At 30.9% G+C, this 24,546-nt stretch overlaps 1 protein-coding gene across 3 annotated transcripts in view; it reads right to left on the reverse strand.

Annotated features, from left to right (window-relative positions):
- Fhos (Formin homology 2 domain containing) overlaps window positions 1–24,283 on the reverse strand; it is a 142,185-nt gene extending 117,902 nt beyond the window's left edge. The window contains exons 1-2 of one of the 3 annotated variants that reach the window (XR_013006237.1): window positions 24,087–24,283; window positions 13,097–13,319 (exon numbers count right to left, since the gene is read on the reverse strand). Coding sequence is in view for 2 of the 3 variants with exons in the window: in XM_076407804.1 (XP_076263919.1) it covers window positions 13,097–13,261 (165 nt within the window). In the remaining variant the exon portion in view is untranslated. Of the gene's footprint in view, window positions 1–13,096; window positions 13,320–13,558; window positions 13,625–24,086 lie in introns of those variants that run through there. The other 2 variants (XM_076407804.1, XM_076407805.1) reach the window with 2 other exon arrangements.
- Window positions 24,284–24,546: the final 263 nt, after the last annotated feature.

A 24,546-nucleotide genomic window follows, 5' to 3' on the forward strand; every position in this document is an offset into this window, starting at 1 on the left:
TACAGGCTCTATTAGTTTTGACATGTTTTTCGATTGAATTTTAGGGAGATCAAACTGCTCATAAAGCCAAATCATGGAAAAATTAAACAAACAACATAGATCAAGATAATAAAAAACTATCTAAAGAATTGAATACTAAGAGTACCCGAACCGTAGAATGACTTACTACGTAGAAATTGACTAGAAATAGATAGTATCATGAAATAACTATTAATGCGTGAAAACAAACTGGAACTATTTATCTAAAGAAATGAATCTTAGTTGGTCTATGAAATGATACTTATGACACCATAAATATAAATTTATATAGAAAACTTTTTTAACCAAGTATATTATAACAGGACTCAAGTAATATGGAATAAACAACTCAAGTAAGGACACCAAAAAAAGTAAAAAAAACGTGCCCCACCTGCTGAATACCATTGGCTTATTAAGCTAACAAGTGCAAAATATGAGGCTGAGCCACTGAACCAAATAACAACAGCTGGGATACCTGGTCCAAACAGGTTACAAGAGCAGGTGCACTAGGGCAATACAGACTTCGACTTTCATCAAAACTATCTTAACCATGAGAAAGCAAATAATACACCTTCGTGGCTAGAAACTAGTTCGTGATAAGCAACCGTCATATATTATTGCCATTATAATGGATTGCAACATTTGATATTTTAAATTTACTTACTCAGTGATTTAAAATAAATTATAGTGAATGAAGCTGTATCAATAAATGGGATAATATTGATTGTTATAAAGGTTTTATTCATATATCTTCTTTTATCTTACTAATAATAATTTCATATATGAAAAAGTGACAACACAAATTTATCTAATATTAGAATAACTCAAATATTTTTTAAATAAATTTCAGTAAGTGTATATTACGTAGAACATATGATATATTTTACGATAAAACACGAACAATTATGAATCAAAATTGTTAAATAAAAATATATTCACAAACAACAGACTTATTACAAACAAATTGTTAATAATACACAATGTTATAGTGGTTAAACCCGACTACGATTTGCAGTCTAATGTAACTAACTTATCTTTTTAACAGGTCAATTGAAAAGTCCCCAGCCTACCATAGTAAAACACATTTTTTTGTAAAAATTAGTTTTTTTTTTATTCAACATAATACCCTTCAAGGGTGATACACTGATTGTAGCGACGATTTGTCCTTTGATTCAAAATAGGCCACAGTTTCAGCGATCACCTCGTCATTCAAGGAAAATTTCTTCCCAGCTTTCTTTCTTCTTTTGAGATCTGAGAACAGGAAATTGTCGGTGGGGGCCAGATCTGGAGAATACGTGGGCGGACGGATTTTTGCTATCGTTTTGACTGACTTGTGACACGGTACATTGTCTTGGTAAAGCTTATATTTCTTAAAATGCGGCCGGTTTAATGCGGCGATTTCGTCCTTCTCCAATAACGCTATGTAATAGTCGCTGTAGATGGTCCTTCCTTTTTCAAGGTAGTCAATGAAAATTATTCCATACGCATCCCAAAATACAGACGCCATAACCTTGCCAGCCGACTATTGCGTTTTCCCATGCTTTGGAGCCGGTCCATCGTGTGCAGTCCACTCGAATGACTATCGATTTGACTTCGGAGTGAACTGATGGAGTTATGTTTCATGCATTATCACATATCGGCGCAAAAACTCAGGTTTATTATGCTTGATCATCTTCAAACACTGCTCCGAATCATCAACTCGTCGTTGTTTTCGGTCAAAAGTAAGCTCGCACGGCACCCACTTCACAAAGAGCTATCTCATACCCAAATATTCGTGAAGGATATGATATACACTTGCAATCGATATCTTTAGAGTGTCTGCTATTTCATTCAATTTCAATTTACAGTCATTCAAAATCATTTTGTAGATTTCTTAATATTTTCGTCGGTAACAACGTCTTTTGGGTGTCTCCTGCGTTCACCGTGTTCAGTGCTCATTTCAGCACGTCTAAACTAAGCATTACCAATGGTTAGTTGATTTTCCTAGGGCAGTGTTCGAAAACTCGGCATCAAGCCAAGTTTTTGCTTCAACTGCATTTTTTCTCTTCAAAAAGCAATATTTTATCAACACGCGAATGTCCTTTTTATCCATTTTCTCACAATAATAAAAGTTCGTTCACTCAAAATGCTATAATTCACAAACTAATGATCCAACAGCTGTCAAATTTATATATGCATCTTTGAGGGTTAGGGCTAACTAAAAAACATATGGATTTAATTCTACTAGCACCATCTATGGGTCAGGCCAGGGACTTTTCAATTGACCTGTTATATATTGAGATTGTAGGCGCGAAATTTAGCATGGCTAAAACTTATATCTCGGAAAAACTTCTGGGACTGATATTTCTGTGTAAGGCGCTACAAATAAGTAAAACGAAATACGCCCAAATCAAGCAAACACGAATAGCCATCAGATCGGGGACACAAAAAATATAATCAAATATTTTACGCTCTGTCTCGAGTCCTCTGTTACTCTTTACTTGCAAGAAATTTAGATTTTCCAAAACAGCGTTTGATTTAATTTGATATTTGGCAGCTAAGAAAGAACTGAATAACTAAAAACAATTGTTCTTGCATGAGGACTCATAGTAATTGATATGATTTTGGAGGCATAAGGTTATTAAGACTTTGCTGTAAATTTTAGTGCTATTAAATTCTGATTCTTTTCGGGTTTTATTAGTAAGTGTATTTCTTAACAAAACACTACCCGAATATTGCAAGAAATAAATGCGTTAATTAGTGCATCAAGTGCCTTAATTCTTCACCTTTTTGTGAGTTGTTAGTTCCCATCCGGGACATAAGACAAAATAGAAAATAATAGATGAACGATAGCCATAGAAGATAAAGAAATTAGTCTTGTAATCAGCATGATGTATTTTATTCTTTGAACCTTATATCAATTATTTTAATATTATTTAAATTTTTATTTTCAAACATTACGAATTTTAAAAACTTTTATATACATTTCCAAAAAATTACAATAACTTATAGCTACAGTTTAAACTAGTGGTATAGTGGTATTTTATAAAAGTTCGTATGGTTTGGTTCCCTTCAATCTCCTGACATCGTGCGCGCTGTCCAGCAATTATATTGCTTCCACGTTGGTATGATTTAGTAATCTTTTTCGTGTTTCAAGGCAAAATCTTGGATAACTTCGAAAATCCATTTGATTTCCAGGTCATCGTGCAGTTCTTCGTTGGTTACGTAGCGATAGACATTGGTAATCAATCGAAGAACCTTGCTCTGGCAGCGTCGGATACCTAGTTGAATTGAATTTTTAGTGCAAGCCCATATTTGCATTCCATAGGTCGAAATTGGCTTTATAATTGTCTTATAAATCAATCTCTTAGATTTTAGATCAAGTCGAGAGTATCTTCCGACTAACCAGTAGAGTTGTTTTATTTTGGTTCTAATGTATTTTGCTTTTTGTCTAACATGATGTGATATCAAATACTGTGCAATCACTAGTTAAGATAAGATTTTCATTTATTTCATTGCTTTGGGAGTAAGAACTATAGAGGAACGCTCTTCTGTCAAAATATAATCATGATTGATCATTTTGGGGTCAATTTATGATAGTTTTAGGTAGTAGAAAAATAAACTGTAGTAAACAAATTTTCAACAATTTATTTGTAACTTGTTTGTATTATGCTTTTCTAACACTGCTTAAGTAATTATAGACAACCAAACCAAAAAGTTTGGTATTCAGGATCTTATCTATTAAAAAAGGACCGAAAATAATTAATACAAACATTGAAAGTTAACAATTAATGGTCTCAGTTCGTATCAATATCAGCATAACTATCGATCCAAAGCAAAAAATGCAAAGATCCAACCCATATGATGTCCGGCAACGGGTCTACCTCGGCAGAATCGATAAAAATGATCTCGCTGCTGTCTGTCAGTTTTCTTCGCCCAGACGCGTTGTTGTATCCGAAATGATCTTGAACACGGCGAAGAGATAAAATGTATCGAAATATATTTATCGCTTGTACTATGGCAATTGTTAATTGTCAGGATACACAAGATGGTACGGCGATAGCATCATTGTGAGATAATCTAGAAAGGTACTCGACGAGGTAGGATTTATAGAGTACCTAAGATACTTAATTACGAGATTGATCTAGAATATATCTTCATTCGAACGTAGATAGAACGTCCTCCTTCGAGTAAGTTTGGCTATTAATTTTTAATTATTGATTAACTAATGATAATGGTTTTTTGGTGGCCACTTGAATAAACTGGAAATTGAGAAATTGTTTTGATAACTCATAAATTCGATGCAGTCGAGATTATAAGTTCTTCACAAGGCTATTTTGAGCGAAATCGCCAAAATAATCTTAACAAAGACAAGATTTACAAGACCAAATTTCAATGATCAAAACCATGAAAGTAGATTCTATAACGATTGGGAAATAGTGCATAGTTTTAGTCAATGAAGAGAAGCTTATAGTTCAAAGGCGTGAATTTATTAGAAAAAATCAAAACTGATCCATATGTTATAACATGGGGAATGGTAATATTGTTAGTATATATGATTAGCATAGAGGCTGAAATGTTTGCTAAACATATTAGCATACAGTGTTAATATTTACACGTCTATATTTACTGCTAAATTTGTTACATGAACATGGAAAATGTAATATAAACGACCATAAAAAATCCATTATTAACAATGTGTTATTCACTAATATACTTGAAATTTAGCAGATTTTGCCTCATATGAATACTAATTATGTTATATTGTTTAAGAACTATTCTTTCATGATTTTCATCATCTTTATTTACTTAATATTATAGATTAACACATTTAAATCGTCATCCTAAAATGTATCCGAAGAAGACTCATCTAGCTAAGATACTACGGCAGAATCTGTCCAGCCTTTCATTTGCAATGTAAAAGAGCAATTCTTCTTCAAATAAAAAGTAATATTTCATATTACAAGAAAGAAAAAGAGCACATAAACAATACCAAAATTTATTCTATTGTTACTCAAGCTTTCAACATCAAGTAGTTCATGTAAGATCTGAATTGTAATTTTGCAATATACAGTACTAAATAAACTTTAGGAAACATCGAAGCTATGAAAAATTTGGAGTACTATTTAATTAGGTAGAAAATAAAATATCATATAATCCAAAACCAGCTAGTCGTTTTTGTATTAAAACATATTTGTACTTATTTTTCTTTTTATTATATATAAAATATTTAATAGAGTTGCATAATTTGATATTCATAATTCAAAGATATATACAATGTTTTAAGTATTTTAGTATATTCAGTATATCTCCTTCAGATTTAGAAATATTGCTGTAAATCAAGCTATGATTACTTTAAAATTAAGAACAGATCGTATAGGTAAAAGCAAAATAACCGAATAGACATAGAATAGATAACAGAACAAATAAATCACTGATTAAAAGCAGTAAAAGATAAGAGAACAGAATCGCAGAGCGGATTTCGCATGAGTAGTTTACAGGGCTTATATATTTAGTACAAAATAAATAATCAACACAACCCCAAAATAATCAAAAAAGCATTTAACATGGTAAGTTAAAAAATATACAGGTGAGAGCTCCAAAAGGATTAAGGAAGGAAAGAAGAAAGTCTGAACAATACTGTTAATAACATTTATGGATGAAATAATAAAGGAATGTTTCATTGAACAGGCAGAATAAGGTACAAAATGTGAAAAATTAAAATGTCGAAAGGAAGTCTTGCTGATAATGTACTGCTAACAAGTATATAGGTAAATATAAGAAATAAAGATACAAATTAAAAAAGTAGGAAAAGGGTATTATTGTCAGGGTTGAGAAAGATATCAACTGATACCACGCAATAAATAGTAAATATATTAATTAAAATAACAAATTTCAACCTAATGAGATAGAATCCACCATGTATACATCTCCTGTTTATCAACCCGTTGTAGAACTAAATCCAATTTTTCCATTGGAAGTTGCCACAGAAAATGATAACCTCAATCCTAAAAAGGCACCCGATATAGATAACATTTCACCTGGATTACTGAAAGAACTTCCATTAAAAGAAATCAGCATGTTGACATATATATTTAATACCTGTTTAAGAATGAAGCATGTTCCGGAATGCTTTAAGGTGGCACAAATAATTATGCTCAAAAAACCTGACAAACCTGCAGAACAAGTCGAATCCTACAGGCCTATATCGCTACTACCTGTAATATCAAAGTTATTTGGGAAACTAATATTTAAACGTGTTAAAAATTTTGTAATAATACCAGATGTCCAGTTTGGGTTTCGAAGTCACCATTCACCAATCGATTAAGTGCAAAGAGTAAGTGCGGCTATCAAAAAAACGTTTGAGGCAAAGAAATACTACGCTGCAATATTCCTGGATGTCTCACAAGCTTTTGATCGGGTTTGGCATTTGACATTAATCTGTAAGATGAGCAAATTGTTACCGTGTAACTATTTGAGAATTACAACTTAATAGCTCCAAATCTGTCCACGTTAATTTTGCATTGCGGCGAAATAATAAAAACTACTTGACGGTAGATTAAATTGGAAATATCACGTTAGACAAAAAACAAAACACATAAGAACCGAAATAAAACAACTATACAGGTTAGTCGGAAGATACCCTCAACAAGATACCCTATAGGGTGCAAATATGGGGTTGCACTAAAAATTCAAGTCAACTAGTCAGACAACGCTGTTAAAACAAGGTTCTTCGATTGATTACCAATGCCTATCGCTACGTAATCAACGAAGAACTGCACGATGACCTGGAAATCAAATGGATTTGCGAAGTTATCCAAGATTTCACCTTGAAACACGAAAGAAGATTACTAAATCATACTAACGTGGAAGCACTACAATTACTGGACAGCGCGCAGGATGTTAGGAGATTGAAGCGAACCAAACCGTACGAACTTATATAAAGTGTATACCTTTAGTGCAGTATATACCTTTAGTGTAGAATATACCTTTAGTGTAGTATATACCTTTACTATAGCTATAAGTTATTATAATTTTATAATTGACGAATACATATTGATGTATTTTCTTGCACTCGTCTTGCTTGTGAATTAATTCAAGTACAAATGAAAAGTAGTAATAAATTAATGTATAATTAAAATTGTACAAAGCGTATCTAATAAAGATGTTATAATTAATTAAAAAATATCTCTAAAATGGAAATATATAAGACAATATATAGACCACTCCTAACTCTTGGTTACAAGACATGGGTAAAGTAGAAAAACGTAAACCCTTTAGAAGAATATATAGAAACAAGATCAATTAAACATATAGTTACATCTTAGCAAATCTATTCTTATTTAGCTCACATTGAATCTTTCACGTAATATATTTACGTACATAAGCTTTAAAAAAACTAAAAACCCTACAGCTAATACTGACAACCGATAAACAAGACGAGATTCAAGACCAAAACGAAAAAAAAATCATTTTAATCTTGATCAAACTGTTTTGCTATTCAAAATCGGACTTTTTACGATAATTACGGAGAATTACCGAGATATCGCAATAAAATCGTATTCTAGAAATTCAAGATCGTCCATCAAAATAAACGGTACCTGATTGCGAGCAAAGAAAGAAGATAGAGAGGACGAAAAAAAGGCTTAAATGTAATCGTGACTGTCGTCGTGATGGTCGAAATGAAAGGTGAAAAAAAAACACAATCTGGTAGACTGGTGAGCGATCTGCCCATAGTTAATGACGCTGCTTGTGCATGGTTTATGTAAAATCGGGCTGGATTTTCTCGAAAAGGTCCCTGCCAAGACGAAACAATGGGCCTTAATAGACGTAATTCTTTTAATCAAATCCACTGTGCCGTGACAAATGAATGACAATGATAACATCATCTCTTGTTCATCTAGTTTCGTTCAATATACGAGAGAGATTTGAAAATTGTCTAAAATTCATTTATTCATTATTTTCAACTGATATAGTAATATTTTTATTATCAGATTAAAAATGATTCCTGGTTCCATTGATTTATTAATTCGCAGACACGTTCTGTAGTATATTTAACATGCCATTTATATCTTCATACTTCATTTTACTGTTCATGTTTTATCATCTGGTAGATTTTTAGTTTCTGATGTAACTGTTTCAACTGACACTAGAGAGCAATCAAGAATGCTTGATTTTCTGTTATATTTCCATAAATATATTATTATTTCTATATATATATTTCTACATATAGTCTATTCAAAGTTTTTGTACATACGTCATGAAGATGTTTAATATATTGCCTGCTGCAATTTGTAAATTCGTTTTAGAATCAGACAGTATTTTCCTTTTCATTTTGTTCTAGTTAAAAAGAGACACAATGCTGTCTGATTAGTTCGAGCACGTAAACGAATAAGCCTGTCAAATTCAATTCTTGAAAGCAATAATGATAAGAGGTTATAACTCTAACCTATAAACTATTGTGGCTATATAATTAACTTTGCTTTTTGATGAACTATAATGTTAGAATAAATTATGTTTGATAACATTTTTATTCAACTATTTTATTTAGATTAGAATTTGATTGCATATCAAAGCCAAACTGAACTAAAACTCTGAATAGATGTGGCAAAATTGCGACGTTTTGAAGTCACAACTTTGTATGACGTAAGTACAAAATAACTTTGAATATTATGATTTCTATTATATCTTAGAATCTCAATAAGTAACTTTCATTCCACTAGTTATATCAGAAATTTAAAAACTACATATTACTTTAGCTTCTTGTACCTTTTGTTTATATTTAATTAATTATATACAATAAAATAAACACAAAAAACAACAAAATCTAGAGAAAATATAAAATTGCCATTTCACAAGGATATAAAAAAAAGTACATACAAATGTAAAAATATGAAAGATATACTTAAAATATGTAAAAATATAGGAATCCTTATAATACATTACAAAGTTACTAAGATAAAAGCACAAAAATACAAATACAAGAAAAAGTATTTATTATGCTTAAAGTATACATTAATTTTATAACTTTATTTTACTATTAAATAAAATTAACAGTTACAAACACTTAATATATTGATTAATATAGGCAAAATAGGACCAACTATAATCACCTCTTCCATCTAAGAGATTGGTTTATCAGTCAACGGAAACATCACTTTAGACAAAAAGCAGAACAGATTAGACTCAAAATCAAAGAGCCGTATTAGTTGACAAAAACCAGAGAGATTTGCTTATCAGATAATTTAAATAGAGAGAAAAAAAACTAATACCAACATACCAGTTTGGGTTTATTAAAAAGCATTCAACAATTGACCAGGTCCACAGAATAACAGATGTTATAGAAAAAGCCTACGAAAATAAAAAAGTATGCTCAGCTATATTATTAGATGTAGCACAAGCTTTCGATGAAGTTTGGAATGAAGGCCTTGTTCATAAACTCCACGATATGTTACCAAAACGACACACCGAACTACTAAAATCGTGCGTTACAACCAGAATGTTTAAAGTCAAAAAAGAAGAAGCTTACTCTACAATAAAAAAAGCTAAAGCAGGTGTACCACAAGGAAGTGTACTGGTGCCAATGCTTTATCTACTCTATACTTGTGATATACCACAAATGGAGAATATTATGATGGCTAATAATAACAGGCAAGTGACAATATAAATTATCGGACACCTACAATCAGACCATACAAGCATAAATAACATTAAATAATACTATCATTTCATATAGCAACAACGCTAGATATCTCCGAATGAATCTTAATGCAAAACTTCGTTGGAAGGAACATATAAAGAAGAAAAGAAAAGAACTGAAATTGAAATATAGGAAAATATACTTAAATTAAATTAAATTGTTATTATATAAGCAAATACTGAAACCTCTATGGACATACGGAGTTCAATTATGGGTACGTTCTGCAAAGAGTAACATAAACAAAATAAAAAAATGTCAGAACAAAGTTCTGAGAGGTATTGTGGGCGCACCCAAATACTATACGATTGATTATCTATATCGAAACCTTCAGATAATCACAGTCAGTCAAGAAATCAAGAGGATTGCCAGGGAGCATTAGGAAAGACTATATTCTCATGATAATATTTTAAGTATTGCAGCTTTTGGATACCACTAGAACAGGACACAGACTTAAAAGAATCAAACCATCTCATCTTGTGTAGTGTTATGTAGTGAGGTGCATATAATAAAAAAACAGCAGTGATATGTATAAACATTATTTCACTAGAGACTGAGATAGGGCCGATGGGTCTTCCTAGTTATATACCTAGATTTAAGTTATCATAAAGACAAATTGTAGTCGGAAACGACTAGTAACAATGCAATAATTTTAATAAAAAGCCTTTTGGAATTATTGGGTTTAAATATGGGGTTGCACTAAAACATCAAACAAATCAAGCAACAGAGAGATGCCAAAACAAACTTCTTTAGAATCAAATAGAAGCAATACATCTACTGAACATTACAGAGGAAACCAGAAGACTGAAGTGAACCAAACCGCACGAACTTGTATAGAGTTAATAGTGCATATAAGTGTTACTTTTAATTTAAGCTTAAGTAGTCTGATTTAATTTTAATTTGGTAAATACATACTAATGTATTTATCCCAAGCTCAGCCTGCTTCTTTATTGATGCAAATACAACAGAACAATAGTAATAAGTCAATTTTTTAAATTAAGAATGTACCAAGTATATCTAACTTCATTTTGATTAAGAAGTTAAACCTAAACAGAATAAAACAAACAAAATCAATATAAAAGGAACCAAAATACAAGTAAAATAGCATGAAAAATTATTTAAATGTTCAAATAATGGATGCCGAAGATGCTACAATATTATTTCAAACAAAGAACAATTTCTCTAAATCAGCTTATTTAAATTAACCATCGATATTATTAAAAGTACCCCCGTAATAATCAAAGAAGATCCCATAAAAGAATAACTAAAAACTGTTATGCATTCTTCATGTTTGTGGCCTGGTGAGCGAGACAATGAACCCTTTCTGAGTTATCTCACGGATGTACCGTACCAGAATGAGTAATTCCTTTTTATTCTAATGCCGAGCCGGCAGTACTGGCGATCCTCTCTTCCAACCATCAACTACCGTTGCAAATTTGAAGAGAAGAAGAGATTTTCGTGCAAAACGTAAACATGCACGGAGAACATTGAAGCAATACTAATTGGATATCATAATAAGCTATATATAACGCTGTATTGCAGACAGGGGTGGTATTTTTTGGTATAAATAGTGTACGATATTTATTGATACAAACGTAACTAAATTAATATACAAGCTAACATAAAAATATATAAGTAGAAGAATAATAATGTATACAAGAAGAATGACATCTAAAATGATACCTTTAGTACAAAATATTGGTGTCACAGTCACTTAGAGCACAAATAATACCTTTCAATCACATAATTAGATCAATACAGCTTAATAGCTCGAAATCTGCCCATGCTGGTTATTAATTATATGACTTGAATGATGCTCAATTTCCCAAAATCGCTAAAATATCTCTTTACCTATCTCAAAGGTGGCTAAAATTGGAAATATGTGAAAAACCAACCAAAAGTTATCCGAGATGTACAACTATGGGGTACTGTTAGCAAGTTTAATCCACCTTACAAAGCTTCCAAAACAAACTGTTTCATACCAATGTGCACACTAAAGTGTTCACTAATCCACCTTAATGTGCGATCTAATAGTGAAGGGCGTACGTAGACTAAAACGTTTAACACCATCCGATCTGTTTATATGACATATATAGACTTCAGGATAACATTTAGAATAGGACTAACTAAGATAATATTTTACACTTAATGAAGTGATTTTCTACATGTCACGTATATATTATCTATACAATAAAAGAAGCTAAATCAGGTGTACCACAAGGAAGTGTACTGGAACCAACGCTTTATATACTCTACACTTGTAATTCACCACAAATAGAGAATATTACGATGGCTATATTTGCTGATGATACTGCGATTATAGCTGTCGGAGACAATAGTGAAAAAGCCTCACGAAAATTACAACAGGCAAGTGACAATATAAATAATTGGACACAAGCTTGGAAAATAAGAATTAATGAAAGTAAAATTGTACATGTACATTTCACCTATAAACAGAATGTACAAGCACAAATAATATTAAATAAGAATCATTCCATATAGCAACAGCGCTAAATATCTGTATATATCTAATATATATAATGAATATATAATATATAATAAATGAAACAACGCTAAATATCTAATATATATAATGAATCTTGATGCATAACTTCGCTGGAAGGAACATATAAAGAATAAAAGAAAATAACTGGAATTTAAATATAGGAAAATGTACTGGCTAATTGGAAGAAAATCACAATTATCAGTACGTAATAAATTGCTATTATATAAGTAAATATTAAAACCTATATGGACATACGGAGTTCAATTATGGGGATGTTCTGCAAAGAGTAACATAAACCAAATACAAATTTTTCTAAACAAAGTCCTGAGAGTTATTGTGGATGCACCCAAATACTATAGGACTGATTACCTACATCTAGACCTTCAGATACCCACAGTCATTCAAGAAATCAAGAGAATTGTAGGGGGGCATGAGAAAATACTCCATTCTCATGAGAATATTGGAATATTGCAGCTTTTGGATACCAGCAGAACACGACACTGACTCAAAAGAATGAAACCATCTGATCTTGTGTAGTGTTGTGTAGTGAGGTGCATATAATAAAAAATACAGCAGTGACATGTGTAAATATTATGTCACCAGAGACTAAGATAGGATAGTTGGGTCCTCTTAGTTATATACCTAGATTTAAGTTATCATAAAGACAAAATGTAGGTTACACGGAAACGACTAATTACAATGTAATAATAATCAAAAAAATGTACATATTATAATCATAAGAAATACTTATTTCTCCCTGGGCGGATTGTTGAACCTTATATAATTGATATATCGATTGACAAAATATGGAATACAAAATTATTTGAGTAACTAAACTACTTGTTCTACTTTGGTAAATATAACAATGCAAATAACTATTGTTTACGGAAACTTACCCTATGAGGCGATTTTAACAATCGGTGAATAGCAGCTAACTGATTAATGAGTGGTAAGTTGACACTAAAGGTGTGTAGAGGTGGTCGAGCTGGATCCGGATAGTTAGTGGTGTAGGCAAACGGATCAATATCGTTCAGATATTGCACTCGGCAAGTCAAAGACATGGTTCCTATGCTACCAGCTCTTTATCGAAAACACATAATATTGCGGTAGTTTTTCCAACTGCAGATTCAATATAGTCAATTAATAAAAACAACGATCATAATATATTATCATCATTAGAGCGCGATATTTAGTGATTTGTATAAGGTCAAAGGTACAACATCAACAATAACAACAACTGGTTGATATTCTAACACACACCGAACTATATTAACACTTAAAAAATTGATAGAAATGTTATTCGACGCATATGACTTGTTTTTCAATTAAAATCTGTTCACTGTAAATTAAATCCTTACCTATTTTTCGGATTATTTATCAACACAAATTCGTATCAACAACAAAACATTGTAAAATTCGAATATAAAATGACTAATTTGTATAATCATGCTTATTAATAAAATACGTGACCTCAATATATTTCTAATTTTTCTAATAACACTACCCTAAAATGAAAATGGTTCTGTGTTTTTAGATGTAGACTTTAAAATTTACTAGAGAAAGTGCCGATTAATGTGTGAACAACATAATTATTTGAAGTTTGTAACATATTAATACCATAGTAACAGGTCAATTGAAAAGTCCCCGGCCTACTATAATAAAACACATTCTTTAGCAATATTATTTTTTATGCAACATAATTCCTTACAACTTTGTAAGGAATATTGGAATTTGTCCTTTGCTTTAAAATAGGCCTCAGATTCGGCGGTCATCTCTTCATTAGACGAATATTTCTTCACAGCAAGCATTCTTTTAAGATCTGAGAAGCTAGCATTTCGAAGCCCAGTTCATGGATTTCGGCACGGTGCATTGTCTTGGTAAAGCAGCACGTTCTTTTTCTTCAATAGCTGCTGTTGATGTTGATGGTCCTTCCTTTTTCAAGGTAGTCGATGAAAATAATTCCATGCGCATCCCAAAATACAGACGCCATAACCTTGCCAGCCGACTGTTTCATGTTTCATCCGTTGTCACATATCGACTGGGGTTTATTGAGCTTGATCATCTCGAAACACTGCTCCGAATCATCAACTCGTCGTTGTTTTTGGTCAAAATTGAGCGCGGCACCCGCTTTGCACACAGCTTTCTCATACCATATCTCGTGAATGATATGATGTACACGTTCACTTTATATCTTTAAAGTGTCTACTATGTCATTCAATTTCAATTTACGGTCATTCAAAAATGTTTTCGTCGGTAAGAACGTCGTCGAAATTGAACAAATTCAGCCTCAGATGTTGCAGGATGTCATGAAAAATGCCTTTAAAAAAGCCGAAAGTTGCATAACGAAACTTCTAGACTAAAATAACCCTTTAATATTTAGGACTTACAATTTTTGAGGAACAAAGCTAATATTTTTTCTTTTTCAATTGTGTTGTACTTAACAGACTATTTAGTACAAATTTAGTTAAGAAGTACAGAAAACAATCTTTTTTTTTTGGGCAGTATCATTAAAACATCAGATTTTACCTTATATCTAAATGTTCTAGGAAATCTATATACCTACTTAACTATTATCTTTTTTGTGAGATAACACGTAACTTAATAAAAGGTTGTGCAAATTACAAATATTTTTAATATTTAATCATGTAGTTATAAATAGCTGTGCGATAAAATTGTGTATTGATTTTGCAGTATTAATCACTGTATTATGTTATTTTTAAAGGAATTTTGCCTATCAATAAGTGATGCTGTAAGTATCTCAAACCATTGTCCTCATCATTAAAGCTACAGCAATTATAACCCCCATTTGGACTTCATGGGGAGCGGTTCTTACCAATACTTATCGTAACTGTATCTTATCGTATCGATACGTACCCACTAAAAATCATACGGTGACCTCGAAATAAAATGGATTTACGAAGTTATCCAAGATTTATTCCTAAAACATGAAACAAGGTAACTAAATCACAACAATGTTGAAGCAATACAGCTACTGAACAACACCCAGGAGATCAGAAGTTTGAACTGAAGAATACCACATGAAGTTATATAAGCATAAGTGTTAAGATTTAACTTTAGCTTAAGTGGTCTAATTTAATGGTAGTATCGGAAGTATGCACTCGTTTTGTTTGTATCGTGAAGCAAGGATAGCAAAAGAAGAGTAATAAATTAATTTTATAAATTAAGATAGTATTAAGTAAGTCCAATGTAAGATATGATTTTCAACAAAAAAAAATTAGGGAATACTTTTACAACCTCATTCTACAAAATAAGAATATCCTAATAATATTTAATAAATTATACATTTCCACGAAATCCACCAATTGCAAATTATACGGATAAAGCCTATAAATATCCCAATATAATCGTGAATACAGAAGACCTAGTTAATATAAATAACTGAAAATATATAGAACAATACCAAAAGCGTCAGATATTTACATTGTTGAAATTAATGTTAAATAAATCTGGCGATGATCACGAACATCGCAAAAACAGACAAGGATACTTGTAGTGTTTTGGTTGCCAACGAAATGCATAAATAAATTATCTCGTGTCGTTGCTATTCCCAAAACAAAAAACTTTGCTTGACTGGGATTTTAAATAAGGTTTTTTCTCGCGAAAAATTACTCAACTCATGTCGTGTACGATGATTTCATACTGTTTTTATTGTGTTTTAATACCAGTACAAGGCTGTCGCGGCAGAAAGCAGGGTGTAAAATAGCAAATATCAAGAACATAAATAACTGTCTCTGATAAAATATTTCAATATCTGTGTTTGTATATCTATATACTATATGCTGAAAGTATTAGATAGAATCTTAAAACTATTTTATTTAACATCTATTAAGAAAAAAACTCATGTCATTTTCATAACAGATATATTATATACAAAAAAACAAATATTCAGATACATATTTAATCTTATTATTAATAACAATATTTCTAGTTACTCCCTGACGGTTATAAATGAAAAAACTTGATGGTTTGCTAACCCTTGAGCCGTAACATATTTGTGGCTTCAATTTTCCTAATAGTCATTGTAAAGTCCAAGCGAATGGGAAATTGCGAGTGGAGAAAATGAAATGAGTATGTCTAAGTAAAGGGATCAATAGATCCCGTGGTAGAAGAACAACTTGAAACCTACTGTTCAAAACATTAGCTTCAAGAACTACTATTACTCCTGATTTTATTACGAATAGCTGAACTTTAGCGCATTCAAATTTCGAAGCAAAATGATTGGTAAATCGATCTTCAGTAGTAAGGTATGTGGTTCATTGTGTTACTCTTGGCTTTTATTGATATTTGCACGTGTATTTGCAACCTGGACTCTTAAACTGTCCTTCTGTCATTATATTTAACAGCTAATTAGCTGGAAGACGTGGCATTTTGTTTTAATAAATACACAACAAATAGATATAAGTAACTATCTAAGTTAAAATTAACAGGAAGTAGACAAAATTTCACTAATATAATTAAAGACATTGTAAATAAAACTGATAGTGATAATATTTCAAAATATTATAATGGCTTGGCAATGTTATTTTTATTATTCATTATATTACTGTAAACTAACACACACTGTATAATGTTATACACACTGTAACGCTTAAAAGGGGTAAGTTAGCAAATATCAACGAGGCTTTATATATGTCTGATGGCTCCAAGGGTGTTATCTTCAGATCTTGCTTCTTTTAGCTCTACTTGTTGTTAGAGCAGCTGTAGTATTTCAGACTTCCATCCACGCTTGGTTCTCCGAAGAACCTTTTATTTTAATGTGATTTAATTCTGACGGATTTAGAATAAATTACAGTAAATAAATGATGTTTTTTTGGATAATGGGCCAAAACATCATCGAATTTTAAGACAAATGTTTTTCATACCCAATCAATAGTTTATTGATCAGCATATTATGAAAGCAATATTTTCTGATGACCAAATGACATGACTTTATTACAAAATATTGGCTTTGATAGCAAACGACTACTTGCAATTTATGCAATATATTCTGTCAGCTTTAATAGATAAAATTATTAAATAATAATGTTTCATCAATTTTTATATAAATTTGAGAGAGGATAGAGGTTGAACAGCCAAAGTGCTGCTGTCGATTCTTCGTTATTTTAATACGATTGATCAGTTGAAATTGACTGGTGTATTACTGATGTTGCCTTATTTTTGAAACAAGGAATTTTATGAAGAATGTAACCAGGAATACTGTGAAGTCTCTTATCCGGAAAAATTCATAGGAAGTATATGCTGTAAAATTTTAAACGATAACCTTATTTAAAATAGATTAATTGAGATATTCCTCACAAATTGGCTACTTGAGTGACGATGGATACGTGAAGTATAATCCAGATTGTACATGCTTATAATCATCGCTAATTGCCTACCCTGACAATATTACCATCACATGATGCATTGACATATATAATTGTTATAAATTCATTATCTAGTTTTTGAATGCTATTATTGTATTACAGACAGACATTTTATTGTCAAACAGGGTGACGAATACATTGACCTACACCAAATATATTCGAGTGTTCCGCAGGGCAGTGTTCTTGGCCCATTGTTATATCTTATGTATACAGCTCACCTACCGACCTCAAGAAACACTATTGTTGCAACATATGCTGACGAGTTTTATCATCACACGTCGATCCAATATCAGTCACAAGAAACCTCCAACAAAGTGGAATTGTGGTTGCAAACGTGACGTATCAAAGGAAATGAGACAAAATTTACCCATGTGACATTCACCCTTTGTAGAAGAACATGTTCCTTAGTAAAATTGGATAATCATGAACTTCCGCAATCAGACAACGTTATATATCTGGGAATGCATTTCGATCGACGTTTGAGATGGAAAAAAAATATAGTGACAAAACGCAAGCAGCTTAGGCTTAAACTGAACCAAATGTATTGGTTGATAAGGCGTAAATCTAAATTATCACTAGATAATAAGGTTTTGCTGTATAAGTCAATACTTAAGCCCATTTGGACCTATAGTTTGAACTGTGGGGTACTGCTAGCAAATCTAACGTAGATATCCTTCAGAGGTTCCAGAATAAAGTGTTGCCAGTCATCGTCGATACCCTATATTACGTATCCAACAAACTGATTTAGCGTGATATCCCTATAAAACCCACAACGAGTGCAATTCGGAGTGTTAGTGCGAAGTACTCTGAAAAACTATCCCCAATGCACTCGCCAAACACTTAAATCTGCGCGATGATAGTGAAGTGTGTAGGCTCAAACGCAAACTGCCATATGAGCTGATTAAGAGACACATAGAGTGATATTTAATAATATCTAGAATAGTTTTTAGAATAACATTTAGATTATAAGTTGTACAGCAGATCACTTACTGAGATGATCTACTACATGTCAGGATAGTTATATCATATAACTGAAATCATATAATAATACTTATTGCCCACGGGCAGATTGTTGATACGTTCTAGGAGATTAATAAAAAAAAATTAAAATTATTGTATTGATTACCATTTGAAATGCTTAAATATTTCTATGATTATAATGAAAAAAATTGCTTCATTAAAAAACATTTCATCATTAAACTAGTTTTCTCTAAGTTAAAGCTTTCGAAAGTACTCTTAAGAACACTTTTCGTTACAACTTCATGTGCTAAAAATAAGGCTTTCTTTTGATGCATCTTATAATGATTCACCCAAAGTTTATTTGAATACGACCGAGTGATTCTTAATTACGTAATTCTGTCACGTGTTCGCAGACCGTTCTTGGTTGAAAATACTAATGACTTAATAATGGGATTGATTATCACGATTATCTTGCTTTTTCTGGCAATGATTTTTCGAAAAAGAAATAATGGAAGATGAATTTAACTAAATAATGTTTTAAATATCGAAATCTGTGTTCGAATAATAATACTGTTTACATAGTTTTAAATAAGTTAAGATAAATGTGAAAAGATAATTTTAGGTTATTACATTCTTAATAAAATAAAAATGGATTGAAGCACATATACTTCTTATTGATGTTTATTATGACTATTTGTCGAGAATTATATTGGTCTAGAGGCTTCAATGTTACTAAATATACATTCGCATACTGAAAAAAACTAGTTCAATATGTAAATTCATCAAGAGTTAAAAAAAAAGTATTTTCGCACATTTTAAGAACAGAAATATGAGTGAAATGATGTATAAGTTAAAGCTCAGAAAAATTTTGGATACAAAAATTATTTCAACAGCAAAAAAGTGAAAGAAAGAACTTGCTATGTTATGAAAGAAAAATGCTATGTTCCAGCACATATCCATTGAGAGTTGTAGATTCGAATCCCACCAGGACAAATATATACTTTATATAATTATAATTGTAAATATCTAAAAACAAGCAACGGCATATTAAGTGTACCAAATGGAGTAATTTAGAGATCATCCCAGAGATATCTAACTTTATCCAGTTCGCGCTTTGGCTATAGATAATTAAGAAAATTGTTTAAAAAATTATTCTCATGTCCTGAACAGAATTCAAACCTACTATTTGAGACCACCCCATAAGTAAAACTATCTACACTTATTTTGAATATGTGAATTTTTAAAAATATCCGAATATTTTAAACTGCTCTAGAAATTTACATATACATATGTAAACTTACTGCTAAAAACCGTAAAATATATTCCTACAAATAATATATTCTCGAAATGTTTTATTATAAACACCCGCTCTATTAAACACAGAACAACCAGCTTGTATAATACCAACGTATGTCGTGCTTTTTTATCAATCTGAAAACAACAGAACAATTTATATAATTTATTTCATATGTTAGGGAACGCCCACCACCTTTGATTCTCGTTTGTCGGTCGTTAGTCATATTTTTTATCGCTATATAACATAAGAACAAATGATAAAGAAACGTGTCTAACCTAAACTACCTTCTACTATAAAGTGCTTATATGGTTATATGTCTAATATATATTTGTATACCGATATGCAATCACCAAATTTACAACAAATATAGTTGAGTCCAAAATGTAGAAAAAATGAAATAATAAAAATATAATCAATAAAACTCATTTACACATTTCTTTTCTCAAAATAAAGATGGAAAAACGATTTCATTATTAACAAATGTATAGCACACAGGCTTTATTGTGATTTGCTTTTTTACTGAAAAGTCTAAGAATAGGTCATTTACACCATCAATAAAAAAGACATTATGTTGACGAATCAGGTAAAAGAATCGACCTCATCACATCAGTTGGAGGTATAGAAAATTAAAAGCAATCAATCAAATAAACTCTCAAACAATATTTTAGTTTATATTTTTCTAATGAGATTATGCCTAGAAAAGAGATTAGAAAAAAATGTTTCCTTCTTGATGACAAAGTATTTCGTTAATGATGATAGTAAGAGAGAAATGATAAGAAATTCGATCAAGTCAATTCTGATTAATTAAATATAATCTGATAATGGCATATCTATAAAAAAAAACAGTTATATTCTGAATCTCTAGAACGAATGTATAAATTCCTTAATACCAAATATTTTTTAATTTCTGAAAATCCTAACAAAGCAAAGTACCACGAAAAGAATTCCATCCATTCATTTATTCCCCAAGTTGACTTTATAAGACTCCGAGAGAAAGGGACCCCTGAATACATTCCTACCTGTCAGGTGACTCATTCTACTGACAATATCACTGTACATGCCAAAACTAGGTGTATCTGTACATAATCAATTGTTCTAACCTATAATTTAACACATGAGATGTAACTAAAGTACACAATAGATTATGGTTTATAAAAAACACAATTTAACAAAGTTTTCTTTCATAATTAACAGCAAAAATCGATAATTTAATAAAGTGTATTCTTAATATATTCCAATTTATGTTTCTCTGTTATATTTTTTCTTTAATGTAGTTGAAATTGTAAGTAATTCAATTAAAAACGATGTACATTCCCACGAGTGTAAAAAAAAAGAAACAATCGCTGTTTACAATTATACGTTCGATTTCGTAGTTTAAAAATGCACCGGTGTATTTCCTGGGCTATTAACGATATGTTTTGAATAGTATTTAGGCCAACGACGACGTTTCGAAACCTTAATCCTCAGATGTGACAATTTCAGAAATCTCATTTGCATACGCTTCAGCAGCAATGGATAAGGTGTTGACAATCAAAGACATTTGATGCCGATAATTTATTTTTAATATTAGGAGACATACGCAACGTCAAAATGCATGAAATATTTTTTAGGTCATTCGAAGTTCGAATATATGTATATATTAATAGAAGAACAAATACTTTTCAAAATAACTCTAAATTAGAAGTTCGTTGGATAAAATTAAATATTGTTGAGATATGAAAAAAATCAGGTCTTAAAATACTTAAAAATATAAAATGTTATAACATAAACTAAAATATTTTTAGCAAGCCTTATTTTTACATTGAGAAAGAAACATACTAAAAACATTAAAAGAAAAAGGAAGTTGTTAGTCATAAGAATAGGTAGTTGTTCGCAATGCTTAAACATACATTAAATAATAATAAAACAAATTCTCAAAATGACTCTAAATTTGAAATTCGTTGGATAAAATTAAATATTGTTAACATTGAAAAAAATCAAATCACAAACATGACTTAAAATATTCAACTATAACATGTTATAAACTAAAATATATACAACAACCATAATTTTCCTATTGGGAAAGAAAAATAGATACTAAAGATATTCTAAATAAGAAAGTTTCTATTCATAAGATTAGGTACTTGTTGTTAACAATGTTTAAACATGCATAAAACACTTGAAATTTCATTATTATACTTGAAGCAGTTGTAGTAAAATAAGCTAAACCATCAATAATCTAATAAAATTATATGAAAACATCATTTAGTCTACATATATTAATAGAAAAACAAATACTTTTCAAAATGACTCTAAATTAGAAATTCGTTGGATAAAATTAAATATTGTTAACAAATGAAAAAAAACAAATCACAAACATGTCTTAAAATATTTAACCATAACATATTATAAACTAAAATATATTTAACAAGAATTAGTTTCCTATTGTGAAAGAAAGATACTGAAGATAATCTAAAAAAGGAGGTTTCTAGTGATAAAATTAGGTAGTTGTTCCCAATGTTTAAACATACATTAAATAGTCGCAAATATCATTACTATTCTTGAAACAATAGTAGTAATATAAGCTAATTCAGCAATAATCTAAAAAAATTATATACAGACGTCATTTAGTCTACATATATTAATAGAAAAACAAATATTTTTCAAAATGACTCTAAATTAGAAATTCGTTGGATAAAATTAAATATTGTTAACAAATGAAAAAAAAATCACAAACATGTCTTAAAATATTTAACCATAACATATTATAAACTAAAATATATTTAACAAGAATTATTTTCCTATTGAGAAAGAAAGATACTGAAGATAATCTAAAAAAGGAGGCTTCTAGTGATAAAATTAGGTAGTTGTTCCCAATGTTTAAACATACATTAAATAGTCGCAAATATCATTACTATCCTTGAAACAATAGTAGTAAAATAAGCTAATTCAGCAATAATCTAAAAAAATTATATACAGACGTCATTTAGTCTACATATATTGTTAGCAAAACAAATAATTTTCAAAATAACTCTAAATTCAATGGATTAAATTAAATATTGTCAACATATGAATAAAATCAAATCACAAACATGTCTTAAAATATTTAACTATAACATGTTATAAACTAAAATATATTTAACAACCATTATTTTCCTATTAAGAAAGAAACTGAAGATATACTAAAAAATGAGCTTTCTAGTGATAAGATTGGGTAGTTATTCCCAATGTTTAAACATTAAATACTCACAAAATTCATTAAAATGCTGGAAATACAATAGTAAAATATGATAAAATAACAATCATCTAATAAAAATTAAATGTAAACATCACTCGGTCCAAGAAGAATTAAAAAATATATATTTCTCTGAGTTTCTTTTTATATCAAACAACCCAGTAATTCATTTAAATATTCTTTTCTACATATAATATTTCTTTTTAACGAATATTTTAATAGACTTCAAAGAAGAGACATCATCATCTAAATATAGTTAATAATAAACAGTACCGCCTGGTTCCTGGCCGAGGTAACGACCGAACTGCCGATTCAAATTTAAATAAACAAATAAAAGACGTTGAATTAGAAGAAAAAAATCACCGGTGCCCGTTGATCCAGATATCGCTTGAATCGGAAACGTCAAAACCATTGAAGAATTCGCAAACGGTCAAATCGAAAAGGCTCGTTCCCTCGAAACGAAGAAAGGAAAAAAAAAGACGAACAGTATTCGAGAAGTACCAGTCGCTGAACCTGAAAACGAAACCGCCAAAAGAACCTGTCAAGTGACATCCAGAAATCAGTCGAGTTGTAGAACAAGAGATCGCTCACCTTTATGAGTGTCGTTTCGTCCGTCGAAGACAATGGTTTTGTGAAAAATACAGAGGGTGTTATATAAAGAAAATTCTGACATAGGCTTTCCTTACTTGTGCAATATTATTCACTATAGTGAACAGAACGAGTGAAACGATACGAGTTAACTCTAGATAAAGAACTCGTCGGCCGGAACCGGTACAATTTACCGGCAAGAAAAGGTATAAAACGGTGTCAACAAAAGTGAATCTCACTAAGATACATCCACCTACGTAATTATCAGATTGTTGTTATTTCTTACAAACAATCAAAGACACCCTCCGCGGTGTTGCCTTAAGGGTAGCGCAAATTCCATCAAATAACATCTCTATATTATACGGTTCAGTGAAAAACTAAAATTCATATAAAAATGACCTGTTACAAATCACCAATTTTTTTAATTAATTATTGACATTAACCTTTTGTTTTCCTTGTAGTATCCGTATTTCCTCGACGTATTTCACCACAAGCCACCTTAACACTCGAGTTTTTCACTGAAAAAATCGCTACTTTTCTCTCACAAACGGAAAAACTACCTAGATCGGCATTGCGGGAAGACACGACCACTTTCAGCTGTTATTCAGCTGTTAACGCAGGCGACTGGCTTCTTCTCGTCTCGGACATATTGTAAGCACCGGCCAGTGGTCGATGGTGGCGCCACAGGTAAACCGTCGGCCGATCAACGAACTGTACAGGTAAAACACAAGCCGGTGATAGTTTTGTTCCAAGATTTTTTTATATATACAGTAAATTTATTTGTGTACACGAATTATAGTTATTCCTTATCGTTTCCTAGGAACTGTTGACTGGGAGAGATAGGTAATTACACCCAAATTTCCACATTTTTTCCAGATAATAACAATCGTATTCTTATAACTA

Source organism: Rhynchophorus ferrugineus, unplaced genomic scaffold, assembly GCF_030347505.1.
Source record: "Rhynchophorus ferrugineus isolate W39M unplaced genomic scaffold, kcgeb_rfMv2 rfM6, whole genome shotgun sequence".
NCBI lineage: Eukaryota > Metazoa > Arthropoda > Insecta > Coleoptera > Curculionidae > Rhynchophorus > Rhynchophorus ferrugineus.